Here is a 19,236-nt window from a genome sequence, read left to right as displayed (position 1 = left end):
TGTACAAATCACGTTAATGTTTTTATGCCAACTGCCTGAAAACATACTTCCTAACTCTGGAGTAATAAAATTATGGCACAGTACAAGAATGTAATTTATTTCTGGAAGCAGATTTTGTACCAGCCAACGGCTTGTTAAAATTCTCCTGTTAATAAGGAAATATTCAAGTCACAGGCCTTCTTTGCAAAAAATAAAGTCCAGTTAAATAAGTACAAGTGTAAACAAGTACTACAATTCAAGTTTAAAGGTGTGCTCTGAAAAGCAGTATGGAGTTTTTTTGTATTTTGTATAATCAAAATCCTAAGATGTTTTAAGGAAAAATTTAAATACATCCTTATATTTTCCCTAAAAGAAAAAAAGTCATTTTCACAACAAAATTAAAAATAGAAAATACATTTAATAAATTATTTTAATTAACAGTCATTAGCTAATTCACATTGAAACACTGACTTTATACAATAGTGGATGTGACCATTTCCCCCTTTAAGAAAATTGCGAAGCCCTAGTTAGTAATTTAGTTAAAATGGCTATAGTCTGCAAACTATCCAATATGGCATTACCAAGATTAAAAAGATATTTCTCTATAGCCAAATTTGTTAAGGTTTAAAATGAAGAGTATTTTCTGTTTATAAACCTTGGTTATCTCCTCTTATTAAGAATATAAAGTAGTACACAATTAGTGAAAAAACATTTATATTTTGTCCATGGTTTAAATATACAATTCTGCTTCCTCTGCCAATGCATCATCAGCATTATCATCCACACAGGCCTACTACTCAAGGCCATTAAGCTTGGTTAGCTATCCACCTTGAGCCTCTGACTTATCCTAAGTAGGCCTACTGGGATGGTGCAGCTTTAGTGCTTACATTTTTTGAGCCAATTCTATTGTCCCTTTCCAAAAAGGCAATGAAAGCTCTTTTTCAATTCATGAAGCCATTCACCCAGTAAGGCAGGATAAACATTTTTACCTTAACTGTGCATCCTCTCCTGTTCACATTTTCCACAGCAATTACCTTTTGGGGAATGTCTGCCTTGGGGCAGGCTAATCAAGTGCTGTGGATAAACTCTTCAAATAAAAGTATGAATAAATGAGACAAATGCACACAGTCACTTGCCTCTGAAGATCTAAAAGCCTGGCCACTACCATTCTTTGTACTCACTATTCTGCCTTCTGTAGCTTCTCCCAGGAGCCCTCCAAAAGTGATTACAGGAGACATACAGGCACAGTATAGGAAAAGAATCGAGGCCAGGCACTGCAGGCTTAATGCATCCTTGAAGTCACTCAAGAAAAAAGGTGCTTTCCTTTTGATGTCAAGTATCAAACCACCAAAAAGCCTAAATAGGTGAGATGAAACTCGTCAAACTGTACACTAAAGGATTCTAGCTAGTTTAAAACTATGGGCTACACAAGATTGCCAATGCCGACTGCCAGCACAAAGTTAACAATTTCATAATCCAATTTAAAATACAACACAGATTAAAATGTAAACTAATTTAGTCAATTCCAATCCAGTTAATTGTATAAAAAAGTTACGTGGTTTATACTTAACTATATATTTTAAAATGCTGTTTAGCTATTTTGCATATAATGGGCTAGACACTGAAAAGACCCTGGCAAATCACTCTGCCCAAACAATGTTTTAAGAGGCCCAGATCTGAACGAAGTGGTCATCAAAACACGTAATAAGCACAAAAAGGATATTTAAAATCCAGCTTTTAGGACAGGGGTGGGCAAATTTTTTGGCCTGAGGGCCACATCTGGGAATAGAAATTGTACGGCAGGTCATGAATGCTCACAAAATTGGGTTTGGGGTACGGGAGGGGATGAGGGCTCTGGTTGGGGGTGCTAGTTCCGGGGTGGGGCCAGAAATTAGGAGTTCAGGCTCCCAGCGGCACTTACCTCAAGTGGCTCCTGGAAGCAGTGGTATGTCCCTTCTCCTGCTCCTACGTGGAGGCGCGGCCAGGTGGCTCTGCACGCTGCCCCATCTGCAGGCACTGCCCCTGCAGCTCCCATTGGAGCACTGGAGGGGGCCATTGGAGCCGGAGTGGGGCCATGCTGCAGCTTCCGGGGAGCCACGTGCTGCGGCCCCCGACCCTGCTCCCCGGCTGGAGCGCCGGAGCAGGGCAAGCCCCAGACCCTGTTCCCTAGCGGGAGCTCGCAGGCTGGCTTAAAACAGCCCGCGAGCCATATTTTGCCCACCCCTGGTATAGGACATAATACTGGAGCTGAAACCAAAGTCAGTTCATATGGTGACAGGTTCTCTATGGAAAAGTATCACTAAATTCATGCTGTTGAAAATTTATTTGCCTGTAGGATATTAACTCTTGAACCTCTATAGTTTTTTTCCAGCTGATCCAAACCTGCAATAAAATTTTAGTGAAGATTAAGATTGGTTAAGTCTTATCAGTTGTTTTTCTAATTTGTAGGCAATCCAATTTTTTAGCCAAGGATTTGAGTTTACTAAAATTTCCAGACAAGAAATGCAACTCATCTACAAGAATTTTCTTTGAATTTTTTGCAGGTCTAAAAATCACTACTTTGTCCATATTCCATTGGTATGAATCTTGTTATATGATGCTGCATATAATACTGACCTCTTCTTTTAAAGTTTCTTCTGTGGGGTCTAGAAAATAGTTTAGACATTGATTTGTACCTATGCAATATTTTAAATATCTAGCCCAATATAGACAATTTCCAAGTTGCTGCTACACTCATGATAAATGCATGCTTTATAATAGTTTAAAAATTAAAAATGTATTTTGAAAATTTAGTCAGTTAAAGGAGGCATCCTCATACTATGAAATCCTTCACAAGTGTGTTGAGGAACATTGCCACAGGGTTGATAATGTTTTAAGGAGGACAACAATCATAGGCCAGAACCAATCACTTGAAAAGGAAAAAGGATGTGTTTTACCATGAATTTAAAAGATTTAAATGTATCATTCTACAAAATGGTAATCAGTATTAATGATTTATTGCTTGTATTTCTTTGTGATAACTAGTATTTAGGTAAGCAAACCCACCTTCCAGTCCTCCGTAGCTCAGGTCCAGCATGATGGCTCTCCTGTTTGAGAATCTCTCCTGTAGAAGTAGATCCATTTGGAAATTTAGGTATCTTCCTTTTCTCCTAGGTAAGGAAAGTACATTAAAACATTTTACTTTAGGGTCACCTTTTATTAATAAGCCTCTGATCAGGAAAAGTTTGCAAAGACCCAATACTTCCAAAATAAAATATTTTAATACAAGGTATTTGATAAATATTTACAATACAAATGTACAACATGATATGGATGATACTTGTAAATAAAGTTCCCAAAAGGCAACAGTATCTATGAATACACTTTGAATACACATGACTTCTGAGGAGTGAATTCATAGCTCAATTAACAATACATTTTAATGGCAAGATACACACGATTCAGGTATAATAGTTATATCTAAAAATTATGTATGTATTATATACTGATTACATATATGCTATATCATGTGTGCATACACATGGTAATGTAAACACAAATGCACACACTCCACCTCATTATGCAGACAGCTTTGCTTTTTATATGGACATGTAAAAACTTTGCTCCTTGTACTCAGCAAGGTCCACCAACAGCACACAAATACCACAGGCTTCCTTTGTCTAACTCATATCCCACAACATCAACTCACCTACTTTCTTTGGAAACCAAAGCCCAGGCTGTAAGGAGCCCAAGGTTTTAACTTCACATTTCTTGATAAACAAGCTACATTTCCCCCTTTTAAATTTTGTCTTCTCTTTAAACCTCTCCAAGATTGTTACTACCTGACAGAGTATATGACCAGCCCCCCAAAAGGGGAGCCCCTGTCCCTCACTGTACCAGACCCTTGCTGCAGCAATTTCCCTCAACTATGAGAACTAATCAGGTTTTCTTTAGAGCACAATTTCCCACCCTAACACGCCTGTGGGGTGCAGCATAATAGCAGCACAAAACACTCTTTAGAGCAACAAGCAGAAGACCATGTTTGGGATTCAGATTCTCATTCCAAAAATAGCAGAATGCATTAATATTATCCATTTTTATTTTTCACATATAATTTACAGTGTTTTCATTTTCTAACCCAGATTTTCCCTACCTAAATTTGTATTTAATTTTTGTTTCCATTTTCCTTTGGAAAAACTGCAATAGTCTAGTTTATAATCATTAGATTCACATAACAGAACTTTTTATTATAAAAATACCAAAATACAATTTCAGAGTATTCAAGATTAGAGAAATTAATAAGATTGATTTCAAGCAAAAACAGAGGAGAGGAGATAAACAAGTTAACGTAATATAGCTAGTGTTATTTTACAGAGGTTCTAATCTTTCTCCCAAATTGAAAGGGGAAGGAGGGTACTGCTGCTCTAATAAATGTTAATTATTATTATAAGTTTTGCATTGCATTTGGAAATGTATTTTAGAAACATATCACAGACCACAATACTGTAAAAGGTCTTACCTGGGAAGGAACACTTTTTGGTGGCTCAATGCGTATAGATGGATCCCACTCTCCTGGAGGCAGGACAGTCACTTGGTCTAAAAATTCATCAATTCCTGATAACAGATCATTACGGTCTTTAGCTTTATAAGCAACATCGTGGAAAACCTTTATTGGGAAAAAAAATACACACACAAATGAATGCTGGGTAAGAGCAACCCCTTAGAGGGACACTTGAGTAAAAAAGTCATAGGCAAATCTTCCATGGGTCTCAACTCGGCTTTTACTTGTGCACTTGCAATTTTGCATGTAAACAGGTTTGTATAAGCCTTTTTCAAATATTAACAACTGTGTGTGTTGTTGGTGGGTTTTGCACATGCAAATTCTTTCATATATGTGCACAAGTGCTTCCATTCATAATCTTGTGCATATATATATGTAACTGTGGTTCCAAATATTTTTGAAGTGTTCTTGACTAAATAATATACAGTCTTGTTTATAACAATCAATACTTCGAAAAATCCATCTTTTCTTTACAATAGAATCATAGAATAGAATATCAGGGTTGGAAGGGACCTCAGGAGGTCATCTAGTCCAACCCCCTGCTCAAAAGCAGGACCCATACCCAATTAAATCATCCCAGCCACGGCTTTGTCAAGCCTGACCTTAAAAACTTCTAAGGAAGGAGATTCCACCACCTCCCTAGGCAACGCATTCCAGTGTTTCACCACCCTCCTAGTAAAAAAGTTTTTCCTAATATCCAACCTAAACCTCCCCACTGCAACTTGAGACCATTACTCCTTGTCCTGTCCTCTCTTCCACCACTGAGAATAGTCTAGAACCATCCTCTCTGGAACTACCTCTCAGGTAGTTGAAAGCAGCTATCAAATCCCCCCTCATTCTTCTCTTCTGCAGACTAAACAATCCCAGTTCCCTCAGCCTCTCCTCATAACTCATGTGTTCCAGACCCCTAATCATTTTTGTTGCCCTTCGCTGGACTCTCTCCAATTTATCCACATCCTTCTTGTAGTGTGGGGCCCAAAACTGGACACAGTACTCCAGATGAGGCCTCACCAATGTCGAATAGAGGGGGACGATCACGTCCCTCGATCTGCTTGCTATGCCCCTACTTATACATCCCAAAATGCCATTGGCCGTCTTGGCAACAAGGGCACACTGCTGACTCATATCCAGCTTCTCGTTCACTGTCACCCCTAGGTCTTTTTCCGCAGAACTGCTGCCTAGCCATTCGGTCCCTAGTCTGTAGCGGTGCATTGGGTTCTTCCGTCCTAAGTGCAGGACCCTGCACTTATCCTTATTGAACCTCATCAGATTTCTTTTGGCCCAATCCTCCAATTTGTCTAGGTCCCTCTGTATCCTATCCCTGCCCTCCAGCGTATCTACCACTCCTCCCAGTTTAGTATCATCCGCAAATTTGCTGAGAGTGCAATCCACACCATCCTCCAGATCATTTATGAAGATATTGAACAAAACCGGCCCCAGGACCGACCCTTGGGGCACTCCACTTGACACCGGCTGCCAACTAGACATGGAGCCATTGATCACTACCCGTTGAGCCCGACAATCTAGCCAACTTTCTACCCACCTTACAGTGCATTCATCCAGCCCATACTTCCTTAACTTGCTGACAAGAATACTGTGGGAGACCGTGTCAAAAGCTTTGCTAAAGTCAAGATACAATACATCCACTGCTTTCCCTTCATCCACAGAACCAGTAATCTCATCATAGAAGGCGATTAGATTAGTCAGGTATGACCTTCCCTTGGTGAATCCATGCTGACTGTTCCTGATCACTTTCCTCTCATACAATACAAAACAATAGTTGTGCTGATTACTTTTTGCATTTCTCTCAGCATTTTACTGCACAGTCAGATCTCTCCATGGAGAATCAGAACCTCCTTAGTTTAGTCCCTGCTCTGCCACTGACTCATGGTGTGGGTCCAGATCCCCTTTCAAACAGTTTCCCTATGTACAAAATAGGGATTATACATTTTAGACGTCACCGGGATATTGTGAGGATTAATTCATTAAATGTTTGTAAATATTAAAATACCTCATCCTCACAACATTCAATAAATGAATTAGATTTACAACTACTGAACTCTGATTCAGTAACAGTTCAATGCACCACAGTCAGTTGTGTATGCCACCCCTGAATTAATACATTCAAGCTATTTAAAACTAACTCAATGTCAAAATATACATACTGATTAAATCAGGAACTTTATATTCATCCACTATATATATATATCCTTAAATTTCATGTATTCTGGGTGGCGTCTTACAAAAGTAGAAAGTACAGAGCCAAATCACCCTCTCTTTAAGGTTAATGGAACTTTTGCTTTTGCAAAAGAATCTCAGACTATATTCAGTTTCACAAACCAGTGAGTGACTATTTTAACTTGGGGTTTCTGGTTTCAAGTTAAACCAATACGGCTTAATTTAAAAAAACCTAATCACACTTTTCCTTTGGTGGAGTTTTACCCATTAAAAATGGTAAGTTTAGTCAGTATTAGAAATTGTTTGCAGAGGCAGTTCCTAAAGAGCTGCCGTATGTACTGGAAGTTAATCCCTAGAAATGCAGGTCTTCAGAGGGAGAAAGAAATTATATAATTCTGGAATTTTTAAATATTCTATATTATTAAATGTTTTATATAATTCCTTTGCTAAACACCGATCAAGTCAATTTTTATTCCCAATAAGCCTTTATGTTCCTAAAAATACACACCTAAAACCAGAAGCCCTAATTAAATACCTTAACTTTAGAAATATTTCTGGATTAAAATTCAAAAGTTAAAATTGCTGTTACCCAAAGAGATGCTAACATTTCAGTTAACTTACTCTAATAGTAGTGAGAATTCAGTATTGAAACAATATCCAAATATGCTGTGGGAGGTGTCTTCTTTTGAATGAAAAATAAATGAGATCCTGATCCCCAGTTCTCTTTAAAGACCTCACAGCACTGCACAGAAGACTAGAAGTATTAATTCAAGTGTCTGGCAAAATTTCAACTTTGGCCATTATATTCTGCCCATCTAAAAATACCCATTCGGTGTTTGAGTTTTATACAACATTCTTAATTTTCTGTCCTGTACTACTGTGTCACATTACAATGTATTATTTAATAGTTGCCATCTTTCATGGCAAAAGTGGCTGTATTTAAGAGGTAGGTTAAAGATATATATATAGCTTGTATATCTTTTCGCAAGTACTTTTGGAATCGTTGTACAAGAAAGGCAAGGAATAAATTTAAATTGCTATTATACATCCATTCCTTGTTTCTGTGGATTGTGTCTTCATTGTTCTTTATATAAAGTTAGTTTGGTTGTGCCATGTATCTGTGAATTATAGGTTGTAAAGAGTTCATTAAGCACAGTCTGTGAGAACATGATTTTAGACTTCTGCAATGCAAATTTTTATTCAACACTCAGGTTTGCTTTCAATGGATTGTAAATATATACTACTTGCATCATCAGTCATAAGCGTTGCTATTGATCTTCCGATTTCATGGTATTGTGGTGCCTTGCCAGCTGGACCCAGTAACAGAAACAAGAACCTGTAGGAAAAATTAAGACAGGAGAGGAGACCAGGAGAGCTGAGTTATTTCAGCTTAAGCCTTTTGTAAAAAGCCAGCTGCTCAAACCAAATCTGAGGCTACTTGTTCAAATCATATATTAGAATTCATAATTTGTAGGCTCATAATTTTGGTACTGATAAAATGGATGATGTTTTAGCTACACAAATAGAACACAAAGATTTAAATTACTGTAATTTTGGAACTATTTCCTGTGAAAAATTAAAGCAGTGTTGCCATTTTTTAAAAAGAATTTTCAAAACCAGGTAATTCAGTTAGAATCATATTGCAAAGATTAGTAGGCCAATACTATTATGCAATAATTATATTGAAAACCATTAAGTTCAATTTTCCATGCTGTCCTTGTAAGAAAATTTCCAGACAAGTTCTTTGAAGAAACTGCAATTGCATTTTAGATATAAAAACTAAACCAAACATTCACAGGTTTTACCCTTCTCCAACAATAACCCAATGCACATATTTTTTTTCTGATGGCAGCTCTAAATGAATCTGATGAAAACATGCATCAAACGATTTAGTTCTATTGTGTCTGGCAGTGTGCTGTATAAATTAGTTCATAAAAAATTATCATGAAAACCATTTCACATAATCCCAACATCAGATTAGTCACATTTTTGTCTACCAAATGTATTTAATTTGCAATTTATCAAACTGCTTTCAACATTAAGTCCCAGCAGACACATCCTATTACAACAAAAATAGTAACCTGCCCTCCCCTGGCGGACCTCAAAATACTAATACAGGTAGATCCAACACACACTTCCTGTGCCAGTGGAGCTGAATTTCATCCTCAGTGATAAACACCAAAGTACTGAAAATTTTTCCCTTAAAGCCATACCATTGGTAGGGACTGGAGAAGAGAAGGATTATACCCATCCTTCACTTTGCATTTCCTAGCCACTAGAAAAAGAAAGGTGTAAATGTATTTCATTTTGGCAACAGATTTGCAAAAACTAACATCCGTATTCACAAGTAAAGACACATTAGAATATACACTCTAGAGATCACACAAGCAAATAAGTTTTCCACACTCTAGCTGTGTTTTCACAATACCGCACTCTACACAGAGTACTCATACTTCAAGACTCAATGGACTACGTCCATTGTCATGTTAACATTGGGTGTAAGTCTTCTTAGTCACACAGTTAAAATGGTGTAAGAAGAGGACCAGCAGCTCTGAGATCCACCCTTCCCACACCCACCTGTATTGTCAGTTTCAAACTTCGTAAATAGTTCTAAAGATATCGTCAAAATATCATCATTTTTTCAAGTTTTGGGAGGAGGTTTAGATGTCCCTCATTACACAAAACTGCAACAATTGCTTGCCGTGCAAGTCAGAGATTTAAGACAGAAAGACAGTTCCTGTCCCAATGAGTTCACAATCTAAACTCTGATCTATGCTCTGCTTTAACACTGAAGTGCTGTTACTTCATTGTGTGAGTAAATGCATGTTATTCAAGGATTTCTTTACCGTGTAGGAACAGGAACCTCTGTGAGACCTGAGAGAAGCACAGCAGGGGACAGTCTCACAAAAGCAATAATTGGTCTTTCCAAAAAATCTACTTCTCCCACCAACACGTTTGATGCTTCCGCTCCTGTGGGAATTTTCCTCATGAAGTTCATATCAACCTATAATATAGAGATTAAACAATTGCTTATTTCTTTACAATTCTTATTGATAATTCTACAAATAATTTTTAAAAACTAAAAAGAGTATTGATCAACTCTTGTTTTGATGAAAACAATATAAATGCAAAAGAAATATTTCACATGTACAGGAACAGAAAAGACAAGCATATGATGTGTATAAAATATGTCTGTCAGCGGTATTTTATTAGTATATTGTTTTTATTGTTACAAGTTAGAACTACTATTATTTATTATATTCTAAAAACTTTCAGCTACATAATCACTTTTTCACAGTAACTTCTCAGGACAGAAATATTTTCTCTATGGTAGGTGACATTACTTGACATCAAATAGACAAAACAATAACTAAGGAGAGTTCATGTAATTATATGTAGTTTCCAGAATGTAGTTATTTTACATTTTATAAATGGTATTTTAAATATTTTTAAAGGAATTAATAGCTTTAATATAATTATCATCCACAAAAAACAAACAGCTGAAATAGACTAAAGAAACTTACATTTCTGCATATAATTACAGAGGAACATTACAAAACTGTACAGCACATTGACTCTTTAGTTTACAAACAGATACACAAAAGGCACAAGAAACTAACACTAGTTACGTTGTTATCTAGAAAACTTACAGCTGGCCTCTTGAGTCCCACACCAAGTGTGCCACAACTACAGTGCCAGGAGGCTGACTCCTGCCCAACAGGAGACAAGGCAGGTGTACAGAAGGACAGGCCAAGCAAAAATGTAAAAACTGTGACAGAGTAGGAATAAATGGCACCTGCCATGATCAGATGAGAACTACTATGTAAATTAGCTTTGCTTCAGCACAATTATTAAATTTAATTTTGCAAACAGTTTATAACTATCTTTTACTGTACAGATTAGACTGAACAGGTGAATTTTATAGTAAGAATCCATAGTGATTCTTATAACCCAAAACATTTAAGTTACAAAAGATGGGAGAGGTTAACAGAAGTACACAAGGTTTACTTCCAGAAGTAACACAACTGATGCTCTTTATCCTTAAGATTTCCATGGCTTTTACAGAACAATGCATAAAAGCCCTTTTCTGAAAAGGGGCCTTAAGTCTCTAAAGTAAGAAAAACAGAAATTGAAAAATTTAAGCCACTTTATATGCAAAAACACCCATAACACTCATGTTTTGTAAAAACTTTTGCAGTGTATCAGACCTGAAAATATTATGTATTGCTCAATCAGCAAGTACAGTGGCTTCTTATGTCAAGTTACATGAAATACTGCACATGTGAAGTGGCAAAATTATCTAACAATAGTAAGCCCAGATGTACTGCAAAAGTAGCCAAAACATTTAATGGCTAATTAATTTTAATCTATACTGGATTCTGATACTGCTGTAGTTAACCCAAATTAAGGTAGAAATAGCAACCAGTTTGGCTACCATACTGTTACATAGCCCTACTTACTAATCATTGAGAAAATATGTAATGTCATTTACCTTACTGAAATCAACAGTGCTATTTTCTCTGCTTCCTCCTGTTCCATTACCTTTAACATCTCCACTTTTTCCAGCATCCAGATTTCCAGGTGCTGACTGTGGAGATGCTAGAAGCCCTAGATTTAAACAAAATACACACTTTGAAAATGGAGTTCACAGAAAATGGACCAACCAAGACACACACTATGCAAGAACTCAATGTGGCAGCTTGCTAAAAGCGAATGTGCAAGTTAATAAACAAAAGTGCCCCATATTAGTACCTCAAATTCAACATAAACAAGTTATTTTATTTTGGAAAACAATTAAAGTTTGTTTAAAATAGTTAAAAACAGCTGTTGCCTAAATGGTGGCCATTTGCAAAACAGTCAAGAAAAGAAAACAAGAGTGACTTTTGGGGGAAGAGGACAAATGTAAAAATTTTAATCCTCACCACCAGTGCTTTGTGGACAGAACCTACATGACAAAGGTTCCACACTCATACATCTGAATTAAAACAAAAACAAAAAAACAAACACACACCCACCACACACTTTAGTGCATTATCAGAAGTTGATATTTGACTTAAAAAAATGAGACTCAGGTTTTGACCATATCAGGGTTAAGACACTAGCGGTCAGCCAAACTAGTGCAACTCTCTGGGTAAACTTATGTAAATGATCATACACATCAGTGAAGCTTAACTTGGTTTGAAGCAGTTTACCCTATGTATACTATGGCCCTGGTTAGACTATGATTTAGGAGTGTGATGTTAAACCACGTTAGCTAATGGATTCTAACATGTTTGAAATAATCTAGTAAAGACACAGCAACATATATTTTTATAGGGCTGTCAATTCATAGATTCATAGATATTTAGGTCAGAAGGGACCATTATGATCATCTAGTCCGACCTCCTGCACAATGCAGGCCACAGAATTTCACCCACCACTCCTAAAAAAGACCTCACACCTATATCTGTGCTATTGAAGTCCTCAAATTGTAGTTTGAAGACCTCAAGGAGCAGAGAATCCTCCAGCAAGTGACCCGTGCCCCATGCTACAGAGGAAGGCGAAAAACCTCCAGGGCCTTCCAATCTGCCCTGGAGGAAAATTCCTTCCCGACCCCAAATATGGCGATCAGCTAAACCCTGAGCATATGGGCAAGATTCATCAGCCAGATACTACAGAAAATTCTTTCCCGGGTAACTTGGATCTTACCCCATCTAAAAACCCATCACAGGCCATTGGGCCTATTTACCATGAATATTTAATTACCAAAACCATGTTATCCCATCATACCATCTCCTCCATAAACTTATCGAGTTTAATCTTAAAGCAAGATAGATCTTTTGCCCCCACTACTTCCCTCGGAAGGCTATTCCAAAACTTCACTCCTCTGATGGTTAGAAACCTTCGTCTAATTTCTAATCTAAATTTCCTAGTGGCCAGTTTATATCCATTTGTTCTTGTGTCCACATTGGTATTGAGTTTAAATAATTCCTCTCCCTCTCTGGTATTTATCCCTCTGATATATTTATAGAGAGCAATCATATCTCCCCTCAACCTTCTTTTAGTTAGGCTAAACAAGCCAAGCTCCCTGAGTCTCCTTTCATAAGACAAGTTTTCCATTCCTCGGATCATCCTAGTAGCCCTTCTCTGTACCTGTTCCAGTTTGAATTCATCCTTCTTAAACATGGGAGACCAGAACTGCACACAGTATTCCAGGTGAGGTCTCACCAGTGCCTTATATAACGGTACTAAAACCTCCTTATCCCTACTGGAAATACCTCTCCTGATGCATCCCAAGACGACATTAGCTTTTTTCACAGCCATATCACATTGGCAGCTCATAGTCAACCTATGATCAACCAATACTCCAAGGTCCTTTTCCTCCTCCGTTACTTCTAGTTGATGCGTCCCTAGCTTATAACTAAAATTCTTGTTATTAATCCCTAAATGCATGACCTTACACTTCTCACTATTAAATTTCATCCTATTCCTATTACTCCAGTTTACAAGGTCATCCAGATCCTCCTGTAGGGTATCCCTGTCCTTCTCTAAATTAGCAATACCTCCCAGCTTTGTATCATCTGCAAACTTTATTAGCACACTCCCACTTTTTGTGCCCAGGTCAGTAATAAAAAGATTAAATAAGATTGGTCCCAAAACTGATCCTTGAGGAACTCCACTGGTAACCTCCCTCCAACTTGACAGTTCACCTTTCAGTAGGACCCGTTGTAGTCTCCCCTTTAACCAATTCCCTATCCACCTTTCAATTTTCCTATTGATGCCCATCTTATCCAATTTAACTAATAATTCCCCATGTGGCACAGTATCAAACGCCTTACTAAAATCTAAATAAATTAGATCCACTGCGTTTCCTTTATCTAAAAGATCTGTTACTCTCTCAAAGAAGGAAATCAGGTTGGTTTGGCACGATCTACCTTTTGTAAAACCATGTTGTATTTTGTCCCATTTACCATTGACTTCAATGTCCTTAACTACCTTCTCCTTCAAAATTTTTTCCAAGACCTTGCATACTACAGATGTCAAACTAACAGGCCTATAATTACTTGGATCACTTTTTTTCCCTTTCTTAAAAATAGGAACTATGTTAGCAATTCTCCAATCATATGGTACAACCCCTGAATTTACAGATTCATTAAAAATTCTTGCTAATGGGCTTGCAATTTCTTGTGCCAATTCTTTTAATATTCTTGGATGAAGATTATCTGGGCCCCCCGATTTAGCCCCATTAAGCTGTTTGAGTTTCGCTTCTACCTCAGATATGGTGATGTCTACCTCCATATCCTCATTCCCATTTATCATGCTACCATTATCCCTAAGATCCTCTTTAGTCTTATTAAAGACTGAGGCAAAGTATTTGTTTAGATATTGGGCCATGCCTAGATTATCCTTGACCTCCACTCCATCCTCAGTTTTTAGCGGTCCCACTTCTTCTTTCTTTGTTTTCTTCCTATTTATATGACTATAGAACCTTTTACTATTGGTTTTAATTCCCTTTGCAAGGTCCAACTCTACTTGACTTTTAGCCTGTCTCACTTTATCCCTACATATTCTGACCTCAATAAGGTAGCTTTCCTTACTGATCCCTCCCTTCTTCCACTCCCTATATGCTTTCTGCTTTTTCTTAATTACCTCTCTAAGATGCTTGCTCATCCAGCTTGGTCTACAACTCCTGCCTATGAATTTTTTCCCCTTTCTTGGGATGCAGGCTTCCGATAGCTTCTGCAGCTTTAATTTAAAATAATCCCAGGCCTCCTCTATTAACTATTAATCATAGTTAACTCACGCAATTAACTCAAAAAAATTAATCGCGATCAATCGCGCTTATAACAGAATACCAAATGAAATATATTAAATATTTGTGGATATTTTTCTACATTTTCAATATTGATTTAAATTACAACACAGAATACTAAGTGCACAGTGCTCACTTTATTTTCTTATTACAAACATATGCACTGTAAAAATGATAAAAACAATGGTATTTTTCAATTCACCTCATACAAGTACTGAAGTGCAGTCTCTATCATGAAAGTGTAAATAAAAAATGTAGATTTTTTTTTGGTTACATAACTGTTCTCAAAAACAAAACACTGTAAAGCTTTAGAGCCTACAAGTCCACTGAGTCCTACCTCTTATTCTGTCAATCGCTAAGACAAACAAGTTGGTTTACATTGACGGGAGATACTGCTGCCTGCTTCTTATTTACAATCTCATCTGGAAGTGAGAACAGGTGTTCGCATGGCACTTTTGTAGCCAGCATTGCAAGGTATTTACGTACCAGATATGCTAAACATTCGTATGCTCCTTCATGCTTCGGCCACCATTCCAAAGGACATGCTTCCACGCTGATGATGCTCGTTAATAAAATAATGTGTCAATTAAATTTGTGTCTTTACTCCTTGGGGGGAGCATTATGTCTCCTGCTCTGTTTTACCCACATTCTGCATATATTTCATGTTATAGAACTCTTGGATGATGACCCAGCACATGTTTGTTTTAAGAACACTTTCACAGCAGATTTGACAAAATGCAAAGAAGCTACCAATGTAAGATTTCTAAAGATAGCTACAGCACTCAACTCAAGGTTTAAGAATCTGTAGTGCCGTCTAAAATCTGAGAGGGACAAGGTGTGGAGCATGCTTTTAGAAGTCTTAAAAGAGCAAAACTCTGATGCGGAAACTGCAGAACCCAAACCACAAAAAAGAAAATCAACCTTCTGCTGGTGGCATCTGGCTCAGATGATGAAAATGAACATGTGTCAGTCCGCACTGCTTTGGATTGTTATCAAGCAGAACCAATCATCAGCATGGAAGCATGTCCTCGGGAATGGTGGTTGAAGCATGAAGGGACATATGAATCTTTAGCGCATCTTGCATGTAAATATCTTGCAACGCCAGCTACAACGGTGCCATGTGAACACCTGTTCTCACTCTCAGGTGACACTGTAAACAAGAAGCAGGCAGCATTATCTCCTGCAAATTGTAACCAATCTTGTTTGTCTGAGTGATTGGCTGACCAAGAAGTAGCACTGAAGGGACTTGTAGGCGCTAAAGTTTTAGATTGTTTTATTTTTGAATGCCCCACCCTTTTTCTTTTTACATAATTCTACATTATAAGTTCAACTTCCATGGTAAAGAAATTGCACTACAGTACTTGTAGGAGGTGAATTGAAAAATAATTGTTTTGTTTTTTACAGTGCAAATATTTGTAATCAAAAATAAATATAAAGTGAGTACTCTACACCTTATATTGTGTTGTAATTAATATATTTGAAAATGTAGTAATCATCCTAAACTATTTAAATAAATGGTATTCTATTGTTGTTTAAACAAAAAATGAATTGCACAATTTTTTTTAATTGCGCGATTAATTTTTTTAATCGCTTGACAGCCCTAATATTTTAACATATGCTAAACTGAATGAGTTAAAGCTGAGCCTTCCCTCTAGGCTTTAACTCAACCATCTTATGCCACACATTAAAGAATACATTGCCCTGCCTATACAATAAACACATTAGAATTCGTTAGCTAATATGTTCTAACATCACACCTTTAAGTCTCAGTCTAGCCAAGGCCTAAGACTTTGACTAAACTAGAAAAAGCTTTGGAGTATAAATAGTTCATGTTAGCTAAGCCTGATCTAAACACAACCATTTGCCTAGTCAATTCAGGCCTAAACTCCTTATAAGTTTATCATTTGGCATTTTTACCTGTTTCACTTTTTTTCCAGAGACAGCCGAATTCTAAAAATCTGATCCTATATAGCTATTCCAAAGAAGAGTCAGAACCAAAAGTTCTATCATCATTTAGCGGTAAGACTGCAAATTCTCATTCTTCCATTTTATAAACATTTAAGACATTCTAATAAAACAAAAACAATGATATTAAATAGGCTTTAATTTTCTTTGTGAAACCTGTACTGTGCTAGCAATTAACTACTACTATAAATGCCAATCTCAGCCAACTAAAATGGCAAAATCACATTCTTCCCTTTTGTTCTGCAATATATATTATTCACCAAAAAGGAGACAACTCATAACCCATCAATCCAACCCATGAATCACATTTAGTAGAAAAAACTCAATTTTTTAGGGAGGGTTTATAAAACTGAAACAGGGATGCAATATACCTGCTATGTGGAGAAAATAGGAAGTCTACATCTTAGTACATGAGAGGAAAAAACAAAACCTGTTCAGGTAAATACAGAAAGGCCAAATTCATGCCCTCTTCTCTTTTTCATCAATGCCCCAATGCAGATTTTTCATGGCAAGAAATCAATTAATCCCTAAAACTGATACATAGCAGAGTAGGAGGAAGGTGGGGAAATAATCTCACAGCCCACACTCCCTTGTCCTATCCAGAGTATCTGTAATATGTAAATTCTGTGGGTGTTCAGGGCCAGAGCAAGGGACAAAAGTTACTTGACTGCAACCTTCCCAAGTTCACAGAACTGGTACTCTGAATTTGATTCACTGAGGTGCACACATAAACAGTAACTGTAAATTGCCATTTTGCCCATTTCTCAGTTTTGGCATTAGGATAATATTGATCTTTTTATGATTTGAAGTCAGAATTTCTCCAATTATTTACAGCCCAGGTTCAAAAAGTCTTAGTGCTAATACAGAAATCCCTATCCCGTTCAAATACAAAGGATTATTAGATTTTGCTTTTTCACAATCTTACTAAAAGTACAGAAGCAAACTCAATTTAAAAATACTGTCAGAAAGATTCCAGCATTCTAAAGTGGCAACAAAAATGGAAGCATTTCCATAAAATTTTTCATAGTTTTTCTGCTGTTTTTAAAATCAACCAGTGCTAGAAAACACATAATAAAAATAAATTGGTTTCTTGTGGCTTAAGCAACATAATTAAATTATGCTGCATTCACAAACTATATCACAAGCTCAATATTGAAGAGTCCATCAGCATGTCTACATACATTTTCCTCCATTTAAAAAAAAAAATAGTTTGGGCTCAAATGTCTCAAATTATTTGCCTAGGACCAAGTGTTTCGCTTAAGTTTAATTTATATTTTGCATACAGTAGAACCTCAGTGTTACGAACACCTCGGGAATGGAGGTTGTTAGTAACTCTGAAATGTTCATAACTCTGAACAAAACCTTATGGTTGTTCTTTCAAAACTTGACAGCTGAACACTTACTTAATACAGCTTTGAAATATTACTATGCAGAAGAAAAATACTGCTTTCCCTTTTGTGTACTTCCAGTTCCAAATGAAGTGTGCGATTGACTGGTCAGTTCGTTACTCTGGTGTTTGTAATTCTGAGGTAATTCTGTATTTCCAATTCAAAAGGACTCTAGTAGAAATCATGATAGAAAACAGTCCTTTCACTCATGGCATAAATATGATCCTCTTGGTAGACATTTACTGCACTGTAATTATATTTGTAAGGGTGACATCTGTTGTATCTCATTGGTTATTTTCCAAGTTCTGATCCTATTTCTCAGACTTTTGATACGATAAGCTCAACTAACCTCCCTAACGGATAAGGTTTTCCTTTCAGCAACCATCTTCATTCTCTTTATTTAAAGAGTTTAACTCAAAGCTGAAAATTAATTCCTCACAATGCTTAATTTTGAATTCCCTTTGTTTCATGGTTTAAATTGCTCACTTAGGAGTTAGCCTGTACTCCTTACTCAGGCAAGATTCCCAATAGGTTTAGTAGTTTGTTACTTTATTGTGGTTTTGTTTTAATGTCAGATTGATTTACTTTTACCAAGTTAAAGTAAATGACGAGTATAAGTTCTTAATGCGTCTGTGAAAAGACAGAGATACGATGCAGCTCAGCCATACTTTGACACACTGAACACTCTACATGCTAGTTATATATCTATCTACATATATAAATATATCATATCTATATATACTCTATCCAGCCTACAAGACCATCTTGGATTCTGGGGCACACAGACAATCAAAAACATTGAATAAAAAACCCTGTTGATAGGGCTTCTCAAAAATTGCATCACACTGTTGAAGCAGGTCACTGTCCTGCCTTAAATTGTTTTCCAGCCCCCTTCCATCACCAGAACGAGGGCTTTCTCCCATGCAATCTCCATTTGTGAGGGAACAATTCCTGTCTCTCTCTTCCCCGATCTATTAGCTCTAGCCCAATAACAGCTCTCCCACATAGAAGACACTTGTCCTTTGTTTTCCAGGCTGTCAGACACAGAAAAATTCATTTATCCCCATGCTGGAATATTGAGGAAAACACTGTGCATGCCCAGCCCCTTTCTAGATGTCATCATGAAAAGCAGCTGCACCACTTCCACTCTGTGGAAGGGGATTCCTAGTATAGCTAAGTAAGGTACTTCCAATGGGGAAGAATCCCACAAAATATGGAGCAGCTTCTATAGAGGTTCCACAGGCTCTGTGACACAGGCAATTTGAGGTTGGATAAAGCCCTATATAGTGATTCTTCTCTGTCTTCTTACAAAATCCATCTAAAAGAAATATCAAATTAAAGTATTTTTTAAAAACTTTTTCCTTATTTAGACTTCATTCATTATTGGACTTAAT

The 19,236-nt window shown here is 37.0% G+C and overlaps 1 protein-coding gene across 8 annotated transcripts in view; it reads right to left on the bottom strand.

The window, feature by feature from the left end:
- Nucleotides 1-19,236, bottom strand: part of SLC4A7 (solute carrier family 4 member 7) — a 160,772-nt gene that overhangs the window by 26,261 nt on the left and 115,275 nt on the right. For 6 of the 8 annotated variants that reach the window (XM_073333411.2, XM_073333420.2, XM_073333418.2 and 3 more), the window contains 7 exons: nt 11,190-11,305; nt 10,348-10,407; nt 9,544-9,701; nt 7,946-8,033; nt 4,478-4,624; nt 3,025-3,128; nt 1,161-1,335 (listed from right to left, as the gene is read on the bottom strand). In XM_073333411.2, coding sequence (XP_073189512.1) covers nt 1,161-1,335; nt 3,025-3,128; nt 4,478-4,624; nt 7,946-8,033; nt 9,544-9,701; nt 10,348-10,407; nt 11,190-11,305 — 848 coding nt within the window. The remainder of the gene's footprint in view (nt 1-1,160; nt 1,336-3,024; nt 3,129-4,477; nt 4,625-7,945; nt 8,034-9,543; nt 9,702-10,347; nt 10,408-11,189; nt 11,306-19,236) is intronic. The other 2 variants (XM_073333416.2, XM_073333421.2) reach the window with 1 other exon arrangement.

The sequence above is a fragment of the Lepidochelys kempii genome, chromosome 2 (assembly GCF_965140285.1).
Source record: "Lepidochelys kempii isolate rLepKem1 chromosome 2, rLepKem1.hap1, whole genome shotgun sequence".
Lineage (NCBI taxonomy): Eukaryota > Metazoa > Chordata > Testudines > Cheloniidae > Lepidochelys > Lepidochelys kempii.
Note: the sequence above shows the minus strand (reverse complement) of the source record. Positions and strands in the feature narration are given on the sequence as shown.